This window comes from Tauraco erythrolophus, chromosome 1 (assembly GCF_009769465.1).
Source record: "Tauraco erythrolophus isolate bTauEry1 chromosome 1, bTauEry1.pri, whole genome shotgun sequence".
Taxonomy (NCBI): Eukaryota; Metazoa; Chordata; class Aves; order Musophagiformes; family Musophagidae; genus Tauraco; species Tauraco erythrolophus.
Window position 1 is genome coordinate 2,470,300 of NC_141465.1, and position 27,193 is coordinate 2,497,492.

At 44.3% G+C, this 27,193-nt stretch overlaps 1 protein-coding gene and 1 gene segment (V, D, J or C); one reads left to right on the forward strand and one right to left on the reverse strand.

The window, feature by feature from the left end:
- Positions 1 to 25,931, reverse strand: LOC104384642 (T-cell receptor beta-1 chain C region-like). The segment is given in 8 exon segments: positions 1 to 313; positions 2,417 to 2,523; positions 3,962 to 3,979; positions 4,370 to 4,705; positions 10,218 to 10,261; positions 16,317 to 16,325; positions 25,098 to 25,383; positions 25,821 to 25,931. Coding segments are annotated over 8 exon segments (867 nt in total).
- LOC104384641 (trypsin I-P1) lies at positions 18,334 to 21,641 on the forward strand. 2 transcript variants are annotated; one of them, XM_009993068.2, is made up of 5 exons: positions 18,334 to 18,373; positions 19,052 to 19,217; positions 19,828 to 20,081; positions 20,626 to 20,762; positions 21,492 to 21,641. In XM_009993068.2, exons 1-5 carry the CDS (start codon positions 18,334 to 18,336, stop codon positions 21,639 to 21,641), a joined length of 747 nt encoding a protein of 248 aa, XP_009991370.1. The 2 variants fall into 2 exon arrangements, with proteins under 2 accessions (XP_009991370.1, XP_086472984.1); XM_086616858.1 differs by lacking the exon at positions 18,334 to 18,373 and adding an exon at positions 19,760 to 19,795 and having other exon boundaries at positions 19,081 to 19,232.
- Positions 25,932 to 27,193: the final 1,262 nt, after the last annotated feature.

A 27,193-nucleotide genomic window follows, 5' to 3' on the forward strand; every position in this document is an offset into this window, starting at 1 on the left:
TGGAAAAGAATCTCAAACTTTATTTCTAATTCAAGGAGCTGGGTCCTCACTCTCTGAGCATTAAGAAAGTGTTAGCTTTAAAGATAAGATACTATACGATACGATATGGTACAACATGATATGGAATTACAGGCAGAACCCAGCAGTAATTACAACAAAGTGGAAAGAACAGGAGAGGGACAGAGAACCACCATTCAGAAGTGCATAGACAGGAGCACAGATCCTTTGCTGTGGAAAGGCAGAAATAATTTTCGGTGTTCCAGCTGATGTGACGAAGAGGACTCTTTATTTATTCTTTATACTTGCCACCAGCCTAATTGAAAACAAAACAGAATGAACAAATAAAAAAAACCCACAATGGAACAAATACAATAATCTAGGAAATAATAGACCATATTTATCAGTTTCCCAACTGTTGTGTCTCCTGAGAGCAGTAACAGAAATGCCCAGTATCTCCATGCTTTCTCCCCTTTTTGTGCCAAGGAAGTTTACAAATTGTTTACTTACATACTGAACTAATATCTTTACACACAACTTTGTGTGTTAGGGGACTAATCTGATGGTCTTCTATAATGGAGTGTCTGCATCAGTGGACAAGAACTACAGGTATCATCAACCTGGACTTCTGTAAGGTTGATAAGGTTTGGTATGTTCTCCACAACATTCTTGGATTTAAAGGATAGACTGTTACATGGGTAAGGAATTGGCTGGATGACCGTGCCCAAAGACTTACAGTTAATGGTTCAGTGTCCAAGTGGAAACCAGTAAAGAGTCTTTTCCCTCAAGGGTCCATACTGGGACCAATACCATTTAATACCTTCATCTATGTGTCATTGATAGTGAAATTGAGTGGAGCCTCATCAAGTTTGCAGATGACACCTAGCTGAGTGGTGGAGTTAATATGCTTAAGGGGAGAGATGCCATCCAGAGGGACCTGGACAGGGTTGAGGAGTGGGCCTATGTGAACATCATGAAGTCCAACAAGGCCAAGTGTAAGATCCTGTACCTGGATTGGGGCAATCACCAGGATCGGTACAGACTGGGGGATGAATGGATTGAGAGCATCCTTGTGGAGAGGGACTTGGGGATACTGGTGGATGAAAAATTCTATGTCAGTCACTGTGTGCAATTGCAGCCCAGAAAGCCAATCACATCCTGGGTGGCATCAAAAGAAGTGTGGCCAGCGGGTTGAGGGAGGGGATTCTGCTCCTCTACTCCATATTGGTGAGACCCCACCTGGAGTACTGCATCCAGTTCTGGGGACACCAGTGCAAGAAAGACACGGAGCTGTTAGAGAGGATCCAGAAGAGGTCCACCAAAATGATCAGAGGGCTGAAACACCTCTCCTATGAAGAAAGGCTGAGAGAGTTGGGGTTGCTCAGCCTGGAGAAGAAAAGCCTCTGAGGTGACCTTCCTATGGCCTTTCAAAAATACAAGTGGGCTTATAAGAAAGGTAGAGATAGACTTTTTACCTAGACCTGTAGTGACAAGACTAGGGGCAAAGTTTTTAAACCAATACATAGCTTTAGATTAAATATAAAGAAGAAATTTTTCACAATGACAGTGGTGAAACAATGGAACAGGTTGCCCAGAGAAGTTGTGGATTCCCCATCACTGGAAGTATTCAAAGTCAGGTTGGATGGGGCTTTGAGCAGTGTGATCTAGTGGAAGACATCCCTGCTCATGGCAGGCGTGTTGGGCCAGATGATATTTAAAGGTCCCTTCTGACTGAAACCATTCTGTGACTCTATGATCGTGTTCCACTAAAGTACAAACCTGTTCCCTCTGGTACCCTCGAAAAAGGACACGAAATCATAATTGACCTTGTGTTCACACCTTCAACTCTACCAGGTCACTTTTCAAATACATCTCCCAGTCCTGCTTTTAAAGGAACAAATGCTGAGGCTTCCAGGGAGCATCTTTCAGCTGTGTGAGAACTTACTCACAAAAAGGATTTCCTGGTAGTTAGTTGAACTTCTCCTATTTGTTCAGATTTGTCCCATTGTTCTTTGTAATCCATTGTAATTCTTTGTTCAGATTTATCTCATGTACCTTCTCGAAACTGCTGTTTATTACTTTCACTGCAGACACGAGTCTCTTTTCAATGCTTACAGGAAAGTATGATACATTTCACATTTTCCTTCTTTACTTTCTGGAGAAGTTGTCCTTAATTCTCATTTTTTCCATGTGTTTAAAGAGTATTTTGAGAAGGAATTGCTCTGCTAGATAGCATTGATTTTATCTGAGTTCTGGAAAAACGATCACAGAAAACTCATCACTTGGGATTTTTCACACTATCCTGCACAAAGCCCAACAGAGCACATGGAGAACAACCTCACAGCTGAGAATAGATTTCATCTGTATCCACTGATCCTCGTACTAGTAAGTCCAACCTGCAAGTGGCACACTAGCCTACCTTGGCTGTCCACACCAGACGGCTCACCAAAACTGCGTAAAGCAAAGCTTTGCCACAGAGAATGAGGTAAGTGAGCTTCAGAGAATTTCCATTCCTCAAGTAGGACCCTGCAAATCAAACATCACTTGTCTATTGAATTGTCATCATCGTGAGAGACTAGGTTTAATGCAGCTTTAATCAAATAAGAACCTTTGACATCTTTAGCTAAGCGACACAAAGGAACGAGAGCCAAACGAATAGCTCTGCTGACACGAGATAACAGGGGATTGCAAAGAACACTCTGAGGCAAAGAACCCAAAGAGAAAGCAAGTCTAGGAAAGACAGAAATTGGCTTTATGCTAAGAAAGTATGTCCTGATTGGGAGTGTTTAACCATTGTGTTGCCACATCTACTGAAAAACTAGGCTGTTCATGTGAATCCCCTCTTAGGAATTCAAATTAAGCTGAATCACAAGATACAATTTTTTTTTCCCCTCATTATTTTCAGTGGCCTTGTGAGCGCTGCTGATATATCATGAAAGTTTTACATAGCCCAGAACAACATGTTATCTGGAACTTTTACAGATTTTTCACTCTTAAGGAGTTGCAGTAGTATTGAGACACCGATCTCACTAAGGGGTGACCTTCTAGCGGTCTTCCAGTACCTCAAGGGGGCCTACAGGAAAGATGGGGAGAGGCTGTTCAGGAGGGCCAGTTGTGATAGGACAAGGGGTAATGGTTTTAAAATAGAGGGAGGTAGATTCAGATTGGATATTAGGAAAAAATGTTTTACCATGAGAGTTGTAGAACACTGGAACAGGTTGCCCAGAGAGGTGGTGGATGCTCCATCCCTGGAGACATTCAAGGCCAGGTTGGACGAGGCCCTGAGCAACCTGATCTAGTTGGAGATATCCCTGTTCCTTGCCGGGGGGTTGGACTAGATGACCTTTGAAGGTCCCTTTCAGCCCTAACCATTCTGTGATTCTATGATCTGACCTTGGTTCAGCCTTAAGATTCCTGAAGCATTAAAGAAGTTGGTGAAGAATGAGAGTGTGTAAATATGTATACATAGAGAAAAGAAACATTATTTTTCATATGGGTATCCTTGCAATTTGGAAGGGAATGTGACTTGTAATGAGAAGTATTCTGAATTTGATACTAAGAAATATTCAGCATTGCAGATTCTGAATCTTGATGTCATAATCACTTGGCTAAAAATATGAATTTTTTCTTTCATGGCTGAGCAAGCAGCTTCCCAACAGAAGGCTGCGTTAAGGACTGGAGGAGACGATAAAAAGAGCAAGTGACACTCTATAGGATGGTTCCACGATTTCTTCTGTTATTTTGAAAGGGAATTATAAAGAAGAGCTAAAAAAACAAAACACAGCATGCACATATAACCCTCCCACAGTTGTTTGTTTTTTTTTTTTTTAATCTAACAAAGAAACCACTTAGATGAGGAAGTATGTTATTCTCGTAGTAGAAATCTCACACATCTTATACTTAGTGTCAGTAAAACTGGAATTAAAATACATACAGATAATTACCTGGGAGAAGACACACATACCTTCTGTGAGTGCACATCCTGAAATACAAAAATGAACTGAAAGTCACGTTTCTCTTCAACACAAATGGAACACAAATTTGAGAAGTTTCAGTTTACAATACACTGCCTATTCATTTTACTATACTATATATTTTATTATACTATATATTTTACTATACTACAGAGATTTCTCAGTGAAAATCCGAAGAAACCTTTGAAAAAGTATAGATGTATAATGATAATGTAGATATAGAGGCCCAGTAATATGAAGAGTCTTATGCAAATACCTACATATTTACATACAAATTTGTGCCATAACGACACCTGGTACTGAAGTTGCATATAGATGTATTTCACATCATAACCCACACCCTTTTGATTTGCAATTTCTAGTTTGTATCACATGGCGATATACATTTTTTTGCTCACCAGCATCACCGTAGATTAATTTGTGTATGGATTCCAGCGTTCCATTCTTAAAAAAATCGGCGACACACTCAAAACGATTCAAAGGGTTGAACCATTCCTGGGCTGAGATCCTCAGTCGGCTGGTCAATGAGTAGGTACTCCCATTCCATGTAGAAAACTCATCTGTCCCCACCCCTTTTGTCCTCTCAGCACCGTTCACCTTCCAGATGAGTTTCAGGTGGTCAGGGTAGAAACCAGAGGCCAGGCATACCAGCGTGGCCTTGCTCTTCTGTTGGATCTCTTGCTTTGATGGGGAAAAGATGGCCACAGCTGGAGGCACGATTTCATCGTTCTTCCCTGAAACAGAAAGCAATACAGCCCAGGGCCTCCGTTCAAACAGAAACCTCTTAAAATCGTGTTTGTGCTTTGCGACTCCTGATATATCTGGCTTTTTAACAACCATGTCTATTAGACAATTAATATCTATTAGATAGGTAGACACCAAGAAACTGAAAGCATCTGTATTCACTCATTACACAATAACACAAAAGGTCTGGCTACAGAAATGCATCAGTGTTTGAATTTCTAGTATTGTCTCTGCCAGAAGAACAGGAAAGCTGGAAAGAAGCTGAGCAAACAGGTAGGCAGAAAAGTACCCGGTGGTGCTATAAGGCCTGTATTTGTAATACTGTACTGATAGACAAGAGTCGGTTAAAAAGGCACGAGCATCTTGTAACTGTGTTACATTCCTGGAGATGTAGTGGGACATGATCGTTATTGCAGTGTTATAAATATAAAATTATATATAGAAGTTATAAATAAGTTATAAAATTATATAAAAAAGTTATAAAATTACACTGCTATGTGATATCCTGCTTGGATCCTCCCATCTAAGACTTGACTTGAAAGGCAGGAGATAATCTTTCTCACTGTCTGAAGTGAAGAACTTAGATATAAGAAAGAAATTTTTCACTCAGAGGGTGGTGAGGCAGTGGAACAGGTTGCCCAGAGAAGTTGTGGATGCCCCATCCCTGGAAGTGTTCAAGGCCAGGTTGGATGAGGCTTTGGGCAACCTGGTGTAGTGGAGGGTTTCCCTGCCCGTGGCAGGGGGGTTGGAACTAGATGATCTTTGAGGTCCCTTCTAACCCTAACGATTCTATGATTCTATGATTCTAAGAACACTTTAGACAGGTAACCTGTCTGGGGCAAGTTTTGCTTTAGGTCTTAGTTTGCCATCCTTTTTTAAGACTATGAAATATCTCTTTATGTTATTTATTATGTAGGTTATCCTAGGTATGAAAAGCCCTCATCCTAGACTACACATCTTCTCAAAATGATGCAAGATTGTATACACTCACAAACCAAAAGATGTCCCCTGTTCTGAAGTGTTTAATACCTACATGTAAGACTAAAGGCAATTCTACAGTCAAAAAGCAAGTACAAAACAACAATGAGATGTTACTCAGTAGCTAGGCAGTGACCCTAAAAGCCATCTTTTCTTCCTCCCCCCCCACTCCCCCATATAGAATCACAGAATCATAGAATGGCATAGGCTGGAAGGGACCTTAGAGATCATCTAATCCAACCTCCCTGTCATGGCCAGGGACGCCTCTCAACTAGATCAGGCTACTCAAGGCTCCGTCCACCCTGGCCTTGAACACCTCCAGGGAGGAGGCATCCACAACTTCTCTGGGCAATCTATTCCAAAGTCTTACCACCCTCATACTGAAGAATTTCTTCCTAAGATCTAATCTAAATCTGTTCTCCTTCAACTTAAACCCATTTCCCCTTGTCCTATCAGTGGACACTCTTGTAAAAAGTCCCTCCCCAGCCTTCCTGTAGGTTCCCTTCAGGTATTGGAAGGCAGCTATTAGGTCCCCCTGAAGTCTTCTCTTTTCAAGGCTGAACAATCCCAGCTCCCGCAACCTGTCCTCGTAGCAGAGGTGCTCCAGCCCCTGGATCATCCTTGTGGCCCTCCTCTGAACATGCTCCAACAAATCTATGTCTGTCTTATGGTGGGGACACCAGAACTGGACGCAGTACTTGAGGTGGGGTCTCACAAGAGCAGAGTAAAGGGGGAGAATCACCTCTTTTGACCTGCTGACCACACTTCTCTCGATACATCCCAGGATGCGGTTGGCCTTCTGGGCCGCATGAGCGCACTGCCGGCTCATGTTGAGCTTCTCATCTATAAACACCCCCAAATCCTTCTCTTCAGGGCTACTCTGATCTAGTGTGATAAACACATCAGGTCTGCAGAGTCCACATGGAAACAGAAATGCAGAGAGAACTATGGAGACAAAAAGAAAACTTTTACTTTTTTTTTTTTTTTGGTGTGAAGGCTCTATAAATTATAGATGTTCTTCCTGATCACTCTCTCCTTTCTAGAGTAGAGAGAATTAGCAGAATTAACTTCTCTCTTGCATAGATCTTGACCCCTAAACTCTCGTGTTTGCTTTCAACTGCTAGCCTTAATCATGATTGTCAGTGCTTATGCTACAAAGATCAGGTCCTTCTGTGAAAACGTGTGAGCTTGCACAGACTTTGGAAGAGGTAACTAGATAGTAACGGAGATAACTCCCTAGAAGGTTTGGGGCTGCTCTGCTTTCCTTCTAATGTACATGAGGAGAGGTTGATCACTTTTACTGCTCCCTTCTAGTACTTGGCTTTATGAATTTTTTTCCATCCTAAAAGTATCTTTGATATAAGTTCGTTGGCTCATAGCCTAACTGGCTAATGAGTGAAGACATGGAAACAGATAGAGAGGACACAAAAGAAAAATGAGAGAGATTTAACAGACCAAAACAAAACAAAACAAAAAGACAAAGAGGAAGGCAGCTGAAAAAGGCAGACAGAAAGAATGATTAAAGACTACTGGGAAGACAAAGAAAGCCAGAGAATGATCATGCTTGAAATGGAATAAGGAGACTGGTACAAGCAAGAGCAGAGACAATCAGAAAAAAGTGTTATCAACAGCCCATTCTGTTCTGATCTTGCACAGTGTTCATGGCACAATGTTTTATCACTTCAGTGCATAAACTCACACGTTCCCTGTCACACATTCCTCACCCACCTAAGAGGAAAAGTTCCACAGGTCTTCCACTCCCATCACAGCAAGGTGAGTTTCATGATTCCTCATTGTCTTTCACTTGTACTCTCATTTTAAAACTATCTGTGTACATGCTACATATCATTAATGCAAGGGGCATTTCCAAGTATTCTCCACGTTGAGCACTTGGGTTAATCACAGCTACTTTCCTACAACTCCGAGCACAATACCAGCTCCAAAGGTAAGTAGTGCAGTTAAAAAGCCCAGCTGGACACGATCAGACTATCAACCACAGTGTCATTATACTCGTCTTGCCAGCTACTTAGTTCCTTGAAATGATGCTGTTTAAAGGAGCAGGCACCAGTGTGTATTTCTACAGTTTGCTGTCAGATGTGGCAGGAGCAGATGGAAAAGGTTATTCTGCCCTGTGAATCCAAAATGCCTTGATATAGGTGATGTTAAATGCTTTCCTGGATAGAAGGCAGAGCAAGCAAACGAGGAGAAGGAATAGAGGGGAAAAGCACACCAAGAGAAAAAGTATAGAGTCCTTTCGGAGAATCAGAAGTCATGAAAAGGGCCATTAGAGGAAGCCAGTGTCCCAAAACAACTTTAGGCAGCCTGCCCACCATCTGCAGAGAGTGGACCAAAGTACCAGCAAGACTATTCTTTCCCTATCTGATTCAGCAGACACAAGAATCCAGACTTCACCTCTGAAATGTGGCTTTTGATTGTTGCATAGAACTGCAAAAACTTGCAGACCAAAGAAGGATCTTTCGTTCCAACCTCTATAATGTTTTCTTGGAGAATGGGAGAAAATGAAGGTCCCAGTAAGGGAAGACAGAGGCAACGGACACAAGGATCTCAAAGTTCATACCTGCAAATCCTACCTTCTGTATTATTCTGTATTATTATTTTAATGAGCAAGGAATAAAGCATTAATTCTGTCCTCATGGCTGCATGAAAAATGACAATTATTCTGCTATTAAGAATGCCCTTGTCCCCTAAACCAGTCTTATATATATCATGAAGATCTGATTTCCAACTTACCTAGGACTGTGAGTTTTGTCCCACTGCCGAAAAACAGTCTTTCATTATTCACACTGTTTTATGGCTGCAGGAAAACCTCTCCTCTCCTCTCAGCCCTCTGAGCCAAACCTGTGAACTAGCCCTCCCCTCACGCGGTACCAGCAAAACAAGAAACACAAAGTCCATTAATTTATGGTCCCCTAAAAAAAAAGAAAGGTCTGTAGGGGAACATCACCACATCTGTGTGTCTGACCAGGTGAGATCCATCTCAGAAATACCTCTTCCAGAGCCCTTTATCTTCAGGCTTCGATGAATTGGTTGTTGCAGCTTTCACCATTTCTTTAGGGGATATTTATCTATTTATGTAGGGGTACTAAGAAAATCTATTAATTAATTAATTAATTTATTTATTTATTTAGCTAGATGTACATCTTTTCCATATGCAGAGTAATTTTCTTTGCTTATTTTTGACTAAACAGCCTCGTTTCTTTAACGTCCTCATTTCCTTTCAACATCGTGAATGTTGCTGTCTTATAAAATAAATGTTTTTATTTTTACATGCAAAATAACTTGTAACGTATAACACAGGACCCTGGGTCACTCTCCCCATTGTAGCAGTTCCTAAACATTCCTCCCTTTCTCCTTCCTGGGAAGTAGGTCTCTGCTTTTATTCTCTCTGTTCTCTTAGCTGTAATTATTAAAGTTAGCTGCCTATGGTCAATGAGGGATCAGTGTATTGATTTTCATCAACTCAGGCACCTCAGATTCACACTGGATTTCGGAAAACACTGATCCCTGTATTTTTCCTACGGAGGTTGAATCTTATCACTTCCAATCATTTTACCCTGTAATGGAAAGTTGTGGTACAAAAGCCCAGGGCATCAATTCTTCTAACTTCAGGAGTAATAGAATGAGAAGAAGAGATCACCACCATTTATCAGTCTTAGAAGCAGCCTTGTTTTCCCCTGGGTTTGGAGAGAGGCCAAAATCCAGACGAGTGGCCCAGAAACATTCCCTGAGAGCTACTTTTATTTGAAATGAACTACCTGTTGTGTTTCTGCTGTTTTCAGTGGCCTTTTAGTGTCTACTCTGGAATAGTAAGACCGGTGCCCTAAATGATCTATCACTATCCTGATAAGTCCATTTTGTGGAAAGAAATTTGCTGTGCTGTGGAGAGTTGTTTTCTATAACAACAAGGAATTAAACAGCTGCAGAGATCTGTTGGTATTGCTTATGGTAAAGCTGAGTATTTTTTGGTGACTTCTGTTTTGTCAACGAAAAATGCTAGTACGCTCATTCGTCTCTCTGAGTTATCTGAGGTAACCCATGATTTAGTTTACCCTGAAAAGATCCAAAGTAATTTAAGTTTGTAGAGTCTTGATTTTGTTTTTTAGACCTGCCCAAGGTCTAACTGTAACTCAGTTCTTGCCAGACAGATTGCCTTTCATTGACTTGTCTCTAATCACCTGTAGCCCCAGGAGAATAGTTGTACTTTTGAGGAATAGCAATTTTTACAGATGTCGATTTCATACTTCTGCTATTCACATCTTTTTAATTCCATTCTTTCTATGAAGAGCTTTTTGTTCACTGGAAATGCATTCATTCAGTTCTCCAAAGTGAAATGTGTGTCCCTACCTACAGCACTAAACTTACTTTATTCTCCAAAGTAGACTGGGTTACTAGCGCATTAGGAAAACTTCAGATTAATAATGAAAGGGAGAATAAGGTTGAAGTTCTCTAAAGAGAAGATCTAGGATTTGAAGCAATTTAAAAGAGAAAATAAAAATTTCTTACCTATTACTGTCAGCTTTGTACCATCGCCGAAATTCAAATTATAGCTCACGGTGACAAAGGGTTGTATCATAAGCTAAGAAGAGGTGTGCACCGCAATTCGCTTTCGCAGACAGAAGCTTAAGCAATGTTTACTGTATCTGAAATCCCAAAGATCTGCCAATCTCTATCTGAAGGGCTTTGGCAGAAAACCAGCTTGAAATCCCATGGTATAATCGGTAGCATTTATAAAAACATTTCTCAGAGTTTTTTGAACTTATTGTCTACATTTCAGTTCAAGTTGGTTTACAACCTTTTGCTAATCTTCATGTCATCTCTTTGGTATCACCTGCTATTCCCGTTTTTCAGATGTAGAAACCATGCAGACGTACCCAAAGTGGTAGAGGCTGTCATTGTCTAGAAACATAATTCCTCAACAACTAGAGCTTCCTTACAGTCAGCATTGGGAAGCCTTCCCTTCTGTAACTGGTGGAGTTCATAATCAAATCATACTTGCTTTGTGATTGTCATAGTCACATGCCTTTCCATCTAGGTGATTCGTCTTTGTGGCACTGGACTAAACCAAATCCATGTGTTTTCCCTTCAATGGTGGGCCAGTCGTATGGAATAGTCTTTCAGGATCCCATTCAATTTTTTGGTAGGTTAAAAGTAATCCATACGAGGACAGCCAGAAGAATCAGTTGGCTGGTCTTGGGCAAACACTTGATATCCGTTAGGAAGAACTGCAGTGAGACAGCGTGGAGAAGAATTAGAGAAAACCTTTGTGCTCACAGGCATGAATCAATCAGTGGGAACTGGAGGCTTATTTAAGAGAGAAAACCTCTGAGAGATACCTGCTACATGTCAGAATTCTTTTTCTAACACTTTTCTCTGCTTCAAATTCTCTGATAGGTTTTTAGATGCATCTGCAGTCAAGCTGGTTTGACAAAAATGATTTCCATGTCTCAGAATCTCCTGGCTTGTTGTCCAGAGAGGGCAGGCTCCGTTCTCAGATGATGAAAGTAAGTCCTAGCATACGAGGTCTGTCAGGATAAACCAAGACAGAACATGCCTGCTGTGCTGAGGAATTCTCTGTAGCTGTCTTGACACACTCTCCCACAAGGCTCATGCACATACAGGTTTTTGTAAAGCCCTCCCGGGGAATTTATCATTGTGGAACCCCCTGTCCACACAACGATACAACCTCGTACAAAAAACACCCTTGGCTCCACCCTCCTGTTTTTGTCACCCAGTCATCATGAAAGATTGCCATGGGAACCGCAGGCCACATCCTTCCTCTGCCATTGCTGTTTCTGTTTGATAGCCTGATAGCTCTTAGTGTATCCACTATCCTTGAATTTATAATCCTATTTTTTTTTCCTAGAGACAAAAAAGTAGTATTTTTTTTTCTTTTATTAGCTGGTTTTAAATGCATTTATTTTTCACCTGGTAACTTCATGACAGTGTTCGTGCTGCTTTCCTTCCCACTCCTTTTTCTTCCGCCCCAGGATGATAAACAGAACTCCAGCCCACAGTAACTGGTTTGGATTGAGAGTGATTTGCTTACTACAGACTGTGTTCCTGTTTGTAGGCTGTCCTGATTGTGAATATCCTCTTTGGTCCGTGCTGCACTTGCCACAGTTGTGCTGGAAGGGAGGGAAGTAGGATGCTGACTTCTTAATGATGCCTGTGACCCCGACTGTGAAAGGAATTCATCGAAGACTAAAAGTGTGTCTTCATTTTGGAGCCCATCTGAAGGAGGTGGGGACTGGTGGTGACAGGTAAAAGGACACTTTTATCTCCCTCCCTTACACAGAACTGAATGGGGACACAAAACTGTATTTGCCCCCCACCCTCTCCTAGATTTGTCCAGGTACAAGAACAAACCAGTTTAGGTTTGAGGCACACGCAGCCCATCCTGACCTAGTCTTCTCACATAAAAGGTAAACACATAGTCAGCAACATGACCAAGTACCAGCAGCAAACGTGTTGTTCACATTTTTCTTCAATAGTTTCACTTCAATCTGACTTGATATAAAAAACAGGCTGTAAGTATAGGACACAATCCTTTGAAACAAGGTAATTCTGCTAGGAAAATCACTAATTATTTTATCTCGTTTTCAGATATCGCAGAAGAGCCTATAATTTCTGATACAGCCTGTTCAGCTGGGAGCAGCTGTTAATGTCCCAAGGAAAGGAATGAGAAAACATAGACTAGGCTGAAACATCTGGGACCAAGACACAGGACAACAGAAGACAACATATTGGACAGGTGATTTCAGTTGCCCCTACAATATCTTCTCTTCCACCACAGCAAAATGGTGTGCTTAAGTCACTAATCATGGGAACGACTGCAGGCATTTGTCTTTATTTAGATTGAATTCTTTTTAAAAATGAATTTAGGATTTTATTTGTCTAGCTCTGCCTAAATAATAGCAGTAATAGTGGGATATTATTTACCTGCCTTGGTCTTAGTCTGCCTCTGATCTCATTACTGTTTATTCAGGGTCTGAACCCATTCTACTAAAATTCATCTAAGACTGTTCTGTCTCCTTCTCCAGTCTACAACTCTACTGGTGACCTCATGGTCACTAGCAGACTCTTTCCCATATGGTATCTTTAATTTAAAAATAAGTAAATCATCTCTGTATTAATTTTGAAGAATTGTTTCTATGTGGTGCTAACATCTCCTCAGGACATGTTAAGGCAATTTCCAAGATATGCCAGCAGAGACCAGTCTCGTCCCACTTTCATGTTCATCTGTAACCTGTCAAAAGGAAAGGCCTTGGGGGCCATGAATTCATGTGAGTGAGAGGGAGGGGAGAGAAGAGAGGAAGGATAATTCCTTGATTTTTATTTCCGTGCCTCTCGTAGGAGATTTCATGGGCCAAGCTGTGTAAAGCTTCAGACAAAAATGAAAGGTGAGAATATGCAAGCAAGAGGTATTTAGGGGCATATTTTCTAACTATAGTATCATTTTGGTGGGAGAATTTCACTGGAAATTAGTGATCATATCACTTACATCAGTCCTGGATTCTTCTTTAGAGTTTGCAGAAGAAGCAGCTACAAAGAAGCAGGCAGAAATACAGGGACACTCTGAGCTTTACAGATTTGTTCTAGGGACACCAGGAAGTTATTTTCATAATCATTCCATACTTTTAACCAAAAAACCCTAAAATTAAGCAACAGCCCCCTTTCAGGGCATATCTGTGTACTGAAAAGATAAAGTGATGGAAGGAGAGGATACGTAAATTCACATCCTATGGTGGGTTGACCTTGGCTAGCTGCCAGGTGTTAATCGAGCCCCTCTATCACTCCCCCTCCCCAGCAGGACAGGGAGGTGAGAAAGTAAGATGAAAAAGAATTCATGGGTTGAGATAAAGGCAGTTTAATGAAGAAAAAGCAAAGCCCACATGCAGAAACAAAGGAAACCAAAAGATTTATTCTCTACTTCCCATCAGCAGGTGATGTCCAGCCACTTCCTGGGAGGTAGTGCCTCAGTACATATGGCAGTTGCTCCAGTAGACAAATGTCTTAAAACAAATACCCCTTCTCCTCCTTCTTTTGGTTAGCTTCTCATTGCTGAGTACGACATCATATGGTATGGAATATCCCTCTGGTCAGATTGGGGAGGCTGTTTTGGCTGTGTCCCCTCCCAAACTCTTGCCCACCCCTGGCCTTTGGAGCGAGGATAGTGGGGAGAGGTGGGCAGGATTGTAGAGCCAGCCTTGATGCTGTGCGAGCACTGCTCAGCAGTAGCCACCAGTAGCCAAAATACCAGTGTGTTATCAACACCTTTCTGGCTATAATACAAAGCACAAGTGTTATGATGGGTGCCACGGGGAAAGTTAACTCCATCCCAGTCAGACCCGATACACATCCCTATGCAGGTAGTGATGCTATACCATCCTAGATAAGTATATTGCTTTTATTTCCTCCCCTTTGTTTCCCTTCTCTTCCAGCCTGTGTCTACTCAATCTTCTTGTTAGAGGCCATTGATTTGCAACCAAGTTGTTCCACTAAAGAACAATATTGTTTCCCAAATGTTCGTCTTCTGTTCCCAACCCAGTACCTGTATTGGGTGATGAACACAAGGTTATCTGTCCTGTTATTTCTGTTCTGAGTCTGTTCTTGTCTTACAGGGAGCCTTGAGAAACGGCAGCTGAGGTGGGAAATATCTTCTGTTTGACATCTTCGTCAGCGATCTGGATGATGGTGCAGAGAGTATAACCTCAGCAGCTTTGCAGACAGCACTCAACTGGGAGGGAGTGGCTGACACACCACAGGGTCATGCTGCCACCTAGAGGGACCTTGACAAGCTGGAGAAATGGGCCAACAATAACCTCATGAAGTTCAACAAGGGGGAGTGCAAAAGTCCACATCTGGGGAGGAATAATCCCATGAATCAATATATGCTGGGGGCAACTCAACTGGAAAGCAGGTTGGCAGAAAAGGACCTGGGGCTCCAGCCATGTGCCGTTGCTGCAAAGAAGGTGGATGAAATCATTCAAAGTATCGCCAGCAGGTCGAGGGAGAGTGAGTCTCAGGAGGGATCTGATTAAAGTATGTAAATACCTGAAGGAATGTGCAAAGAGGATGGAGACAGGCTCTTTTCAGTGGTGCCCAGTGACAGGACCAGAGGAAACGTGCACAAACTGAAATGCAGGAGGTCCCTCTGAACACAAGGAAACACTTTTGTACTATGAGGATCACTGAGCACTGGAATAGGTTGCCTAGGGAGGTCGTGAAGTCTCCATGCTTAGAGATATTCAAAAGCTGTCTAGACACAGTCGTGGGCCACTGGCTCTAGGTGGCCCTGCTTGAGCAGGGGATTTGGACAAGATGACCTTCAGAGGCTCCTTCCAACCTCAACCGTCCTGTGATTCTATGATTCTGCAAAACCCTCCTAGTAGTTGCAGGATGATGACATCACACGGCATCACATCATTATCTGCATAGACATGTGACTTTACACATCCTCTCCTTCCATCATCTTATCTTCTGAGTAGCCTGCAGGTAGGCTATTACTGACAAACTGCTACTCATTATGGGTACACAGCTGTTTACACAGATGTGCCTGAGATGTCACTGCCCAGCATCTAAACCAAGTAGCTTTAACTTTGATTTCTTTGCTTCAGCTCCCCTGCCACCCTCTACAGCAGGAAAAGAAGGAGAATAAATATGAGGACAGGGAGTGCAACAAGGAGGAGGGTAGCTGTTTCACGAGAAACTTCTTAGAACAGCTGCTTTTTTGTGCAGTGCCACTGCAAGCTGCCAGAAGAAGTACTGCACAGGAGAAAATCGTACCTCAGAGCTGGAACGGAGAACTGTGACTGCTGAACTTCAAGATGGCAATGACCACTAGAGATCTCTGTGGTCTTCTGCTACCGCCTGGAAATTGCACAGCTGTGACCAGTCAAGAGCCAGCTCATTAATCTGTTGAACATTGAAGGCCATGATAAGTTTGTTTCCACAAGGCCTTAAAATTGCATTTGCCACTCTAAATTAAAAATACTCCAGAGCTGAGAAATAGAAAGGAATCCTTCCTCTCTTCTGTTCCCAGAGTTTATAAAGCTGGTTTTCAGTGTTTGTGCAAGACGTCTGAGCTAGAGCTGTAAATTGGTAATTTATTATGAGAGAATTTAAAATATCCATAACTCAGTGCATTGTCCTGTGCACGCACAGAGGTCCATGCACCCCACTTTGGAGTCTCCTGCAGTGGAACATCGAAAGCCAGGAGCCTGTTTCTGACCATCGGATACAGATGCAAAGAGCAGAAGACGCAAAACCCTTCCCCAGCTGGTCTCCCGGCCTCCAGCAACTGGGGACTTGGTGTTCCTAGGTCAGATGGGGTGTCTTTCAACTAGCTGCTCCCAGTCAGGAGAGACTTAGAAAGAGAGAATCAATGGTGCCTCCACCACCAAGCTCTGCACAAGGAGCAGCCTCAGAAACTCCGCTTTAGGCTCCTGGGAAGCTTCACCTCTATCAGACCACGGTCTCGCCAGGTTTCCCTTTCCCAGGATCTTGCATCAGCCTGGACAAACGTATTTACTTTATCTGAATGCAGTGATGACACAGCTGACTGAAATTCTTGAACTAGGAACATGGGATTCAAGCATGCACCCTGGAGTTCTGGGATTCACGGGAGCCTCTAGAAGGGGCCCCTAAGAGGCAACAGGAGAATGGGTGGGACTTGGGTGAAAGATGTTCACTAAAGGTCTGCCATCAAGGACTTAGGAACACAGGAACCACAGGAACCATGACCCAGGACTTTTGCCGTGAGTTCTGGCAGTAGCCTGGGAAGAGGTCAGCAGTGTCCTCTTGCTGATTTGAGCAAGTAGCATAGTGAGTCTCCTGGAGACCTTTTTCCTCAAGGAGATTACCAACCAGCCCTATATGATGCCTTTCCTGCTGTTAAGAATAACTGATGAGTTAAAATCAGAATAGATTGAATAAGTAACAAGGGAAAACAAAAAAAGTACCAAGATGAAGGCACATATGGTCAAACTTCCCAATTCAGATGCTGAATTACTGAATTTTCCTGAAGTTTGGGTGGATACTAACCCAATATTAAACCCTGTGAAAAGAAGGAAAAGGAAGCTGTCCTTCATAGCCTAGGTGTTACCTAGTAGGTTATTAGAGCTGTATCTCAGGAAAAATATTGTTTTAAAACATCCAGTGACAGCCTGTCCCTACGCCAATGGCACATTTTTGACAAAGAAGTTATAAATCCATCAGGAGATCAAATTATACAGTTTTGTAGATTAGAAATTGCTCTTGCTCCGCTTAGTTAGCTTTGGTGAATTTTGCCACGCTTAGTACTATTGTGAATCTTCTCCTTTTCCACAGGAAGCTTCTAAACCTTATTTGCTTCTCAAGATAAAACATGTTTGCAAGAAAACTGTGCACTGACAGGAGTTTAAAGCCCAAGACAAGTCGTGCGACTCCTTGGAGGAGTCCTTGGCTGTAGACTTGTTCTTTAACATGAAGGGAAATTTCCATCTAGACAGTGCCACTGTGTGTACCAGTCCTCCAGGGCTCTCAAAAGATTGATCAACAATTGGCGTAGAAAGAGCATTCTTATTTAGTCTCTCGTGCCATTTCAGCATCTCAAAGCATATGATGTTTGTTTACAGTCACTTGAGGTTGTCTCACGTCTTTCGGGAGCTGACACGATGAAGTTGAGAGCTGCTCGGAAAATGATTGTTCATTAAATGCATCGAGCTTTAGCAAACTCAGTGTCACGACAGAAATTATCATTCTTGCAGAGAAGGGTTTCAGAAGCTCTCGTTATTTGTGTTCACAGTGGTTTCGTTCCTACACATCACATCCATAAACATCAGTGCTATACTGAAATTCTTCTGTGGCAAAAAGAGACTCCCTAGAACATTCCAAAGTGAAAAAAATAATGTAGTTTGATACTCAGGGCAATATTATCATAGAGAGCAGATGAGAGAAATGCTTTCCAAGAGATATGGTGAGCATTCCCACCTTCGAACAATTTAGCTTGGGAGGTGGTGAGAGGGTACAGAACAGTTTTTTTGCACTCACTGAAATTACTTCTGAATAATTTTGTTTGGGAAAACACTCTTATGTGATAAACACACACACACACACTCATTACTCAAGAAAAGGAATTTGCCAAAATAAACTTAAGAGCACTGAGAGGTTTTGGGTTTGTTTTTTTTTTTTTTTCCAAATAAATATAGAGCATCTTACTGTCCGTTACCTACAATATTCAGCTTCTGATAAATATACACATTTCTAAGAATGACTCCATCAGCGCAGAGGAATCTCAAAGGGGTTTGAGGGTTGCTCTCAACAGGTGCTGCATAGAAGAATGAGGCAGGCAAACAACTACACATCTTCCAAAGCCCAAATGTGTTTTTAAATTGAAGGCTGCCCTCTGGAATAATTTAAAATAGCTCTTTATCTTAGGAAAGGTTTACAATTAACTGATATGTTATTTGTACTTTCTACCAGTGCCTGTTAATACCCACATATGGATCTTCAAATTTTCCACTGTGTACTTTTTCTCTGGAGAAAACCTTGGACTAGAGATAAGGCCATTTCAAAAAACGTATTTCTAGCAGCTCTCACTTCCAGTCCACCAGTCCGGGCTTGAGGCTGTGTCAAGATCATGAAATACATACTGTTTGTCGCCTTTGTTGGTGTGGCTGGTGAGTATATTTTTCACTTCTATTTTTGTAATTTATGAGGAAGCTCATTTTCTGAGCAAGTTTTCAAGTTAGTCTACTGTGGGAAAGTGAAGTCCAGTTTCAATGTGAAACTTCTTTTGACTGGTGTCTGTTCTTAATTGCTGGTGTCACAAAATGTGGAATGATGCCTTCATAAGGATTCTTGATCTAGGCATACTGAAATTGTCCATAGCTTCAAAAAAAGACCGTCTCTCTCTTAAGGACTACGAAGTACAAAGGGAACAACTCTGCCTCAGGAAGTCCTAAAGCTGCTGCAGATTTTTGGAGTATGGGCGAGTGCTCTGAGGAAATAGCACTGCAGGCTTGTTTCGTGCTTACACTCACTCCGCTATTGACCACTACTGCAGACAGGATCCTGGGGGAGACACACCTTTGATCGGATCCACCAAGAACATTTCTATGTTCTTATGTTCACTCTGGGACTAGCAGCCGGTGCTTTAGATGTAGATACGTGAGATGTCAACCTAAGTGTGGTCACTTATTTTAGGGAGTAGCAAATGAGTGTCCATTAGACTTGCCCACCACTGCTACCATGAGTTTTTAGTGGAGTAGATCCTACAAGTGAGATGCCTCAGTCAGTCACAGGGGCACAAGATTCCTTCTGCCAGCTATTGACACATGCCACTTCTTAACTCCCAGTTGCCTTGCCGCTCAACACTCATGATGATGACAAGATCGTGGGAGGCTACACCTGTGCAGAAAACTCTGTGCCCTATCAGGTGTCCCTGAATTCTGGGTATCACTTCTGTGGAGGTTCCCTCATCAGCAGCCAGTGGGTCGTGTCAGCTGCTCACTGCTACAAGAGGTGAGTGGGAAAAAAATATTGATTCTTCCATAACCTACTTCTTTCTTCCAGTTCATTTCTAGCAGGAATTCTGAGCTGTGACATCCAAATCTGTAAGTGACTCTGTTCTGACAGGAGACAACCAAGGAATGGGTAGCCCATTCAATAAGCCAGGCTGAGGCATCATAAGGGGTTTTCCACTTCTGCAAATGTTTCTGTGAATGCAGAACACTTTCTGGAATGACAATGTGATGAGCTAGCAACGAATTACGGGCTATGACTTCTTATAAATTGCATTAATCTTGCTAAAACTCAACCAGTGGAGAACAGGAAGAGGAATGAGATCAGGGTGGTAGCAGTTTGCCTTTTTCCAGGTTGCTCGTGCAAAGCACTCTTCTGTATTTGACTTGTCCCAGTTCAACAGAATCAACCTGCAGAAATTCACCACGTGTGCTGGGAGGGCATAAGATCTCAGCGCAGATCCCCAGGGCTTATTGCAGGACAGGAAAGATAACCTGCATGAAAACAGCTACTACAACAGCCATGTTGAAGCAAGTGCATACAGTGGCAGGGAGGTCCCTCATAACGTGTCGGCACCAGTAAAGTATATGCCATTCCTTCTCTTTTCCAGTCGCATCCGAGTGCTCCTTGGGAAACATAACCTGGCACTTACAGAGTCAACACAGCAGTCGATTTATTCATCTAAAGTCATCCGCCACTCTGGCTACAGCTCCCAGACCCTGGACAATGACATCATGCTCATCAAGCTTTCTCAATCCGCCCAGCTCAGCCGTGCTGTCAGCACAGTTCCTCTGCCCACCAGCTGCGTGGCTGCGGGCACCACGTGCCTGATCTCTGGCTGGGGCAACACCCTCAGCAATGGCTGTGAGTACTTTTTGGGAATAGAAGTGCTGTGGGACAGGACTATATCAGTGATCAGTCTGTGTAGAACAGTATCTTTCAGCCATGTCAACAGAGTTACCAGTTCTCTGAGAACAAGATCAAAATCTGTGATTGGGGATCTAAAATTACTACAAGAACACTCTTCTCTTACACCAACGGTCAGAGGTGCAGATGGTCACTGGTCTCTAATCCATTGACAACAGCTAAACCTGCATCAGAGGAGAGGATGGTTTTCCTGGGGTCCAGGTTTCCTCCTGCACAAGAGTAGCTCTTCGCTCCACACTTGCCTACTGATGATTTTCTGGGTATCAGAAAACTTAACGTGGCTGCAGTGTAGAGCAGTGGACCCACGGGTAGAATCTGTTCCATCTAAACAAAAGGTGTCCAATGCTGTGGTTACTGTTCAGAGGAAAAACCATGACTGCCAGAACAGGACGTTCCATGATAACTTCTCTGCTAAGGAAGATCTCCTCTGGGCTCTGAAGTGAGCTCAGAGATGTCATTAACTCTCTCTACTCTGTTGCAGATCTGTATCCCGACACCTTGCAGTGCCTGAATGCTCCCGTTCTCTCCGCAAGCGAGTGCAGCGCAGCCTACCCTGGAGACATCACCGATAACATGATATGTGTGGGATACCTGGAGGGAGGGAAAGACTCCTGCCAGGTGAAAAGTCTACCTCTCCTTTCCCATATGTTTCTCTGCTGCCTTTGCTAGTAGAAGAGGTTGTCCTATTAGAGAATCTGCTCTGCTCACTGCACTGGCGTGTCTCAATGTTGGTTTTTTGAACAACGGCAGAGACTGGGTGAAAGTTGCTTGCCGAGTGAGGTTTTTTGCCACCCCTTGTCCCTTTTTTGAGACAGTGAATACCTCTGTCCTAAATCTCCACGAGCAGACTATGCTATCTCCTCATCCTTGGTCTATGGAAACTAGGGGAGTGCTTCACCAGCAAGTCAATAGTCATCACGATGACTTTGGAGCTTAGGATGCAAATGTTAGTTTTGGACCCACCTAAAATGAAATAGCCAGTGTGCCAAGATCCAGGCAGGCTGGAAAATGAACACACCTGACAATTGCTCTGCATTGTACATGTGCCTAGCTCCATGGAAATATTTGGCAGAATAATGTTTAAGACACGCATATCCTAAGTGTCTACCAAGGACCGCATCCATCAGCAAACAGCAGCTGAACTCATCCTTAGCTGGGGTGCCCTCGCAGCTAAAGTAAGGCAGAGGAGCATCAGGTGTAGAGTGGTGGTCAGAAATGACCTTCGTAGAACCTTTGTGGAGTGAAAGCCCAATGGAGCTCCCTTGAACGCCAGTGATTTCTGAGATCTCTGGCTCATCGCTTACGCTCACACCATTTGCTGAATATCTGCACCTTTTTTCTACACAGGGCGATTCTGGCGGTCCAGTCGTCTGCGACGGGGAGCTCCAGGGCATTGTTTCCTGGGGTTATGGATGTGCGGAGGAAGGCTATCCCGGGGTTTACACTAAGGTTTGCAACTACGTCTCCTGGATCGAAGAAACTATAGCTGCCAACTGAGACAATCTAGTTCTGTGTGACCTACTTTTTCTCCTCATCACTTTCTTCTATTTTGGAACTGGACATACAAAAATTAGCAAAAAATAAAGACTTTCAGGCACCTTTTCTTTGTGCAAGCTTTCTCTGTGTACTTCCATAGGCTATGATATGGAGGACAGAGGAAGTCACTGTGTCACTCCTGGGAAAACATTTAGTATTTGTAGTGCCTCTCAACTAACAGGATCTTGGAATATTTTGCAGACTCTTCTTCAGGAGTCTTTCAGTCCATTCCGCACAGCCACTTCTGGAGCAGAACATTTTTTCTGTTTGTCAGCACATACTCAGGTGCTGCAAAACTGCCTACACCAGCCAAGACAGTGCGCTGAACCACACAGGCAGCATGCTCCTACTGTAGAAACCAGCAGGCAGCAGGACAAAGGGTCCTCATTGCTCCTACTCCCACCTCCAACAATATGACTGAACCTTCCCTAGTGGAACCTCCCTGAAAATTCTACTTGGGGAATGAAACAACCTCATGCTAGGGCTTGATCTTTTCATGTACCAGTGCCACCGGGGCTGCTGTCTACATCTTTTTGCTCAGGTAACTGGTTATGCTGGGTTTGCTTAGTTTTCCCAGAGGAGTCAAAACAACAGAGATTTTCCTGGGCTCTGGTTTTAACTCCTCCTGACCCCCTAGACTTGAACGTCTAGGATAAAGCTGCCAAAGTTGCCAATAGGCTGTGTAGCTGTCTCCTGAAAAAGAAAAGGGAAATAGAGAGTTTGAGTAAAATAAAAGGATAGAATCATAGAATCAGAGAATGGCGTAGGCTGGAAGGGACCTTAGAGATCATCTAATCCAGCCTCTCTGTCATGGCCAGGGACGCCTCCCAACTAGACCAGGCTACTCAAGGCTCCATCCAACCTGGCCTTGAACACCTCCAGGGAGGGGGCATCCACAACCTCTCTGAGCAACCTATCCAAGTCTTACCACCCTCGTACTGAAGAATTTCTTCCTAAGATCTAATCTAAATCTGTTCTCTTTCAATTTAAACCCATTTCCCCTTGTCCTATCAGTGGACACTCTTGTAAAAAGTCCCTCCCCAGCCTTCCTGTAGGTTCCCTTCTGGTATTGGAAGGCAGCTATTAGGTCCCCCTGAAGTCTTCTCTTTTCAAGGCTGAACAATCCCAGCTCCCGCAACCTGTCCTAGTAGCAGAGGTGCTCCAGCCCCTGGATCATCCTTGTGGCCCTCCTCTAAACACGCTCCAACAAATCTATGTCTGTCTTATGGTGGGGACACCAGAACTGGACGCAGTACTCGAGGTGGGGTCTCAAAAGAGCAGAGTAAAGGGGGGAGAATCACCTCTTTTGACCTGCTGACCACTCTTCTCTCGATACATCCCAGGATGTGGTTGGCCTTCTGGGCCGCATGAGCGCACTGCCGGCTTGTGTTGAGCTTCTCATCTATAAACACCCTCAAATCTTCTAATGATTATTTGGGGTGTGAGGATAGTGGGAAAAAGCTGGGCAGGAGTTTTCCCTCAAGGACACATATGGATATGCAACCAGCTGGTACGAATTTGTAATTATGTAATTAATTAAGGTTTAGGCCTTCCTACAAAAGGCAGGCCATTTCTGCTTGGCTGTGGGAGATGTGAGAACATGTTGTGGAGCTGCAGCCTATGTTGGTGGGCAACATCTGGTGGCCCTGATGTGATTGTAGAATGACATAAAGAGACCCTGACTCCCTTGCCAGAAAAAGCAGGAGTGAGAATTCCTTTGACAAAGAAGGTAAAGTTGCTACCCTGACAGAAGAGGGAAGTGAGAATTTGTGGAGTCAGAACGTTAAAATCTTTGAAGCTATTTAACTGGGTCTCTGCTCACCTTAAAGCCTTAAAAACCCCCACATATTGGCAAACAAAAAGGGGGAATTATGGATATGCATCCAGCTGGTATGAATTTGTAATTATGTAATTAATTAAGGTTTAGGCCCTTCCTACAAAAGGCAAGCCATTTCCTCCTGGCTGTGGGAGATGTACCAACCTGCTGTGGAGCTGCAGCCTATGTTGGTGAGCAACAGACACAGAACAAGGCTACATCTCATGCCTGCCTCCTCCTTGTGGGCTGTTTGCGGTAGAGCAGGAGACTTTCTTACCCTCACATGGATGGCATCCACTCCAAAATGTCTAGTGCTCTTCATTGTATGTATGATGACAAGCAGTGTGCTGATGGAAAGATCTGTGTAGTTTGACATGGTCAACATGTCCATCTACCTTATGAAAGTGAAGGGGAGGAGTAAGAGGAATGCTTTCTGAGACACACACTCAGAGCACTGACCGGTGTTTCATCAAGACACAGCCACATCTGTTCAGCTGCATGCTTCCCAGACAGCTCTGCCTTTGGGCTGATGCCTGAAGGGTTCTCATTCTTGGTCAGCCTCACATTTAACAGTCCAGCTCAGGGCTCTGGAGGCACGGTGGTCTGCAGCTTTACAAGGAAGGAAAGAAGGCAGGCAGCTGGAAAAGAACAAAATGAGAAAGGAAGAGAGGAAAGGAAGGTTGGTAGGAGGGCAAGAAGACAGTCATAGTAGCCGAGAGTATTTGCTGCAGCTAGAGGCTCCTTGTCGGCAGGACCATGCTTGACTCCCGGATACCATTGAGCCTTGGGTTGCATGGCATGCTTCAGAGTGCTCAGGTCACAGGGTAGCAGTGTGAGTCGGAGATCTTGGTGCACAGCTGTGTGCCCATTCCCTGGAGACTGCTGGGGTCAAGGGACCAGCGTGCACGTGGAAGTGCTCAGTGGCTTGATCCTGCCAGTCCTCTGGAACTCAGAGCCCCTCACAAGTGGCAGCGTGCTGAGCCCCAGGTGACCAGCGAGGCACCTGTGCTCTCAGAAACAACAGAGTGAGCTATGGAGACCCTGCAGCTCATAGACATATGAGCACACACAGAAGTGCTCAATCCTGGGATCCCTTGCCAGATTCAACTCCAGGTCGGCCTTGGCTTTCCAGCAGGAGGAGAAGGAAAGGTCTGTGTGAACTATTCCACCTCCTGCTACCCCATGACTTAGCTTAACAAGTTGAAAGGGAGAAGAAATGGAAGAGAATGTAGGAAATAGGAGGAGGACAGGTGTGAGAGAGGACAGAGAAGAAAGAGGAAGGGGACAGAGAGAAAGAGAGTAGAGGAGGAAAGTGAGAGACAGTCTAAGGGTGGCAGAGAAATGAGGCAAGGCAGTGAGAATAAGAAGAAAGGAGGGTCAAATGGGGATTCAGAGATGGGAAATAACAGGACCAAAGTTAGAGAAAAGGCAGGAGACAGATAGACGATACCACCACTTTCCTTAAGTAGACAGAGCTGGAGGGCAGGAGAAAATGGTGTACTGTCAAAGAGAGGGCTGTGTGTGTGCTGGGGGCAGACCCCTGTTTGCATGGAAGGGTTTGTGCTACGCTGCTCCAGCTTTGAAGTCACAGTGAGTCTTGCTTGGCGCAGAAATAGGTGCCCGAGTCGTTGAGTAGGACACGATCGATCTCCACAGATAAGCGGCTGCCTTTAGTTCCACTACTGTGAAAGTGGTTTCTGAATTCCTTCTCAATGTCTGCCTTACCACCTTCTGCTGAGTATACAACCAGCTGAAGAGTGGCATCCTTCCCCGTGGGCAACTTGTACCAGTACATGTACAAGAATTCACTTCCCGTTTCGGAGCAGTTCAGAGTCACAGAGTCTCCCACTCGGACAGTTGTGTCTGGCGATTGCCGAAGGGCCTGGCCTGGAAAGAGAAGGGAAGAGGTGTGAGGAGTGAAACGCATTGAATGGGACACAACAACTCACCCTGGAAGTATGACATGGGATGGGATGGCATAAGGATGTCAACAAGCTATGAGACAGTGTCTTGTTTCTCTGATAGAGACACACAGGTGGAAAAAAAACAACAAACCAGCTTCAAATAAAATAGTAAATTTGTTTTGAAAATAATGAGTTCAGTACTCTTATTAGAAGTATTGAAATGGGACAGAAACCCACAAATTTGTTGATGTGTAGAGTTTTCTGAGTGAAGAGGTTGCGGAAAAGCTCACCTCCTTCATTGCCCATCCTCCTCCTGGAAGCCTCGGGGAATGGGGCACTGCCAACAACTGGGCACCCAGCCGAGGCAGCAGCAGTGGTGGCTCCAGGGCAGCTGTTCCAGCAGGAGGGAAGCCCACTTACCTGCAGGGGCCAGGATGGCCACAAGGAACCAGTGAAGAGCCATGGAGAAAGGCCACCTTCTTGCAGCAGGCTGCCCGTGGTGCCGGCACTGGCACCGAGCTGTGTGCAGAGGAAGGGCTGAGAGAGGCAGTCTCTTTGCGGGTGGGCAGGGCAGTGGAGAGCCCGAAACGTGAGAAGACAGTTGGCTGGCTGGGAACAGCAGGGAAGGACACCTGCACGCAGGCACGAGGTGTAGTGCTCTGCTCCACCGACTTCCTGCTGTGTGCCAGTCCGTGTGTGTAAGTGCAGGTGGGAGATGAGCGTTATCACACGGGCGCGATGGGGCTGTGTGGCAGCCCGAGTGTGTGCGTGTCACGGGGATGCACGGAGAGGCATCAGCTGAAGGGAAGAGAGACTCAGGAATGCGTGTTTGTGCCTGTGCCTCTGGGCTCTCTCCTCTCTCGAGGGGTCAGTGATCTCAGAGAGGTTATGGCTGCTGTGCTGGGCCTTGTGCTTGTGGCTTGAGAAGCCGAGTGAGAAGCTGCAGTGTAGGGACCGGGTGGAGCAACTCGTGTCTGTGCGTGTTATGGCAGAGAGAACACTCCAACCTGTAAGGAAACTCCCTGTTAGCTGCACAGCTTGCGAACAGCATCTGGGATTTATACCGGATCTTCGGGAAATGAAAATTGTGAGTGGATCACGGGCTGGAAGACAGTTATCCTGACCTGGAGAGCACTGTGCATGGAGGAGTTAGTGACCCACACAACAGTTACCCTGAGTAGGGGCAGGCCTGTGCCATGCTGCACATGTCCCTTGGCCAAACCATACCCTCGGACAGGTGGGTGGTAACAGGAACATGTGGGCAGCTCCCAGTTGCTACCAGCTCTTACGCCGCCTGCCTGGCCTTGCCTTCATCCAAAAGTGGACCTTCAACTTCTCATGCAAACATACTTTTTGTTTGACGGTGAGAATGATGAAGCAGGCTTGGCTGGAGCTAAATGAAGGGAAATCCATGGAGTGCCAACTGAAGAGAGGCAGAAAGAAGAAGGTGGGGAGAGCAAGGGAGGCAGAGAGGGGAAGAAGAGTCAACAGAAGTGAGTATAATGTAAAGGAGAGTTAAACAAAGAGGGAGGAATGGAGGAGTGGGATGGCAAGAAGAGAAAGCAGGAGAAACAGACTCTCAGACCCTGAGAAGAGGAGGAGGGGAAGGCTAGGAAGCAGAGGAGGTAATGCGTGGGAAGGGATCACCCTGCCTTGTGCAGCACTGGGAGGAGGAAAGCAGGTCCCTTTTGTGCACGGGGAGGTTTGTGCTGGGCTCCCTCAGCAGCTCAGCCATTGTGTTTCACTCTCAGGCACAGTGATACACGCCGGAGTCGTTGAGAAGGCGTGCTCTA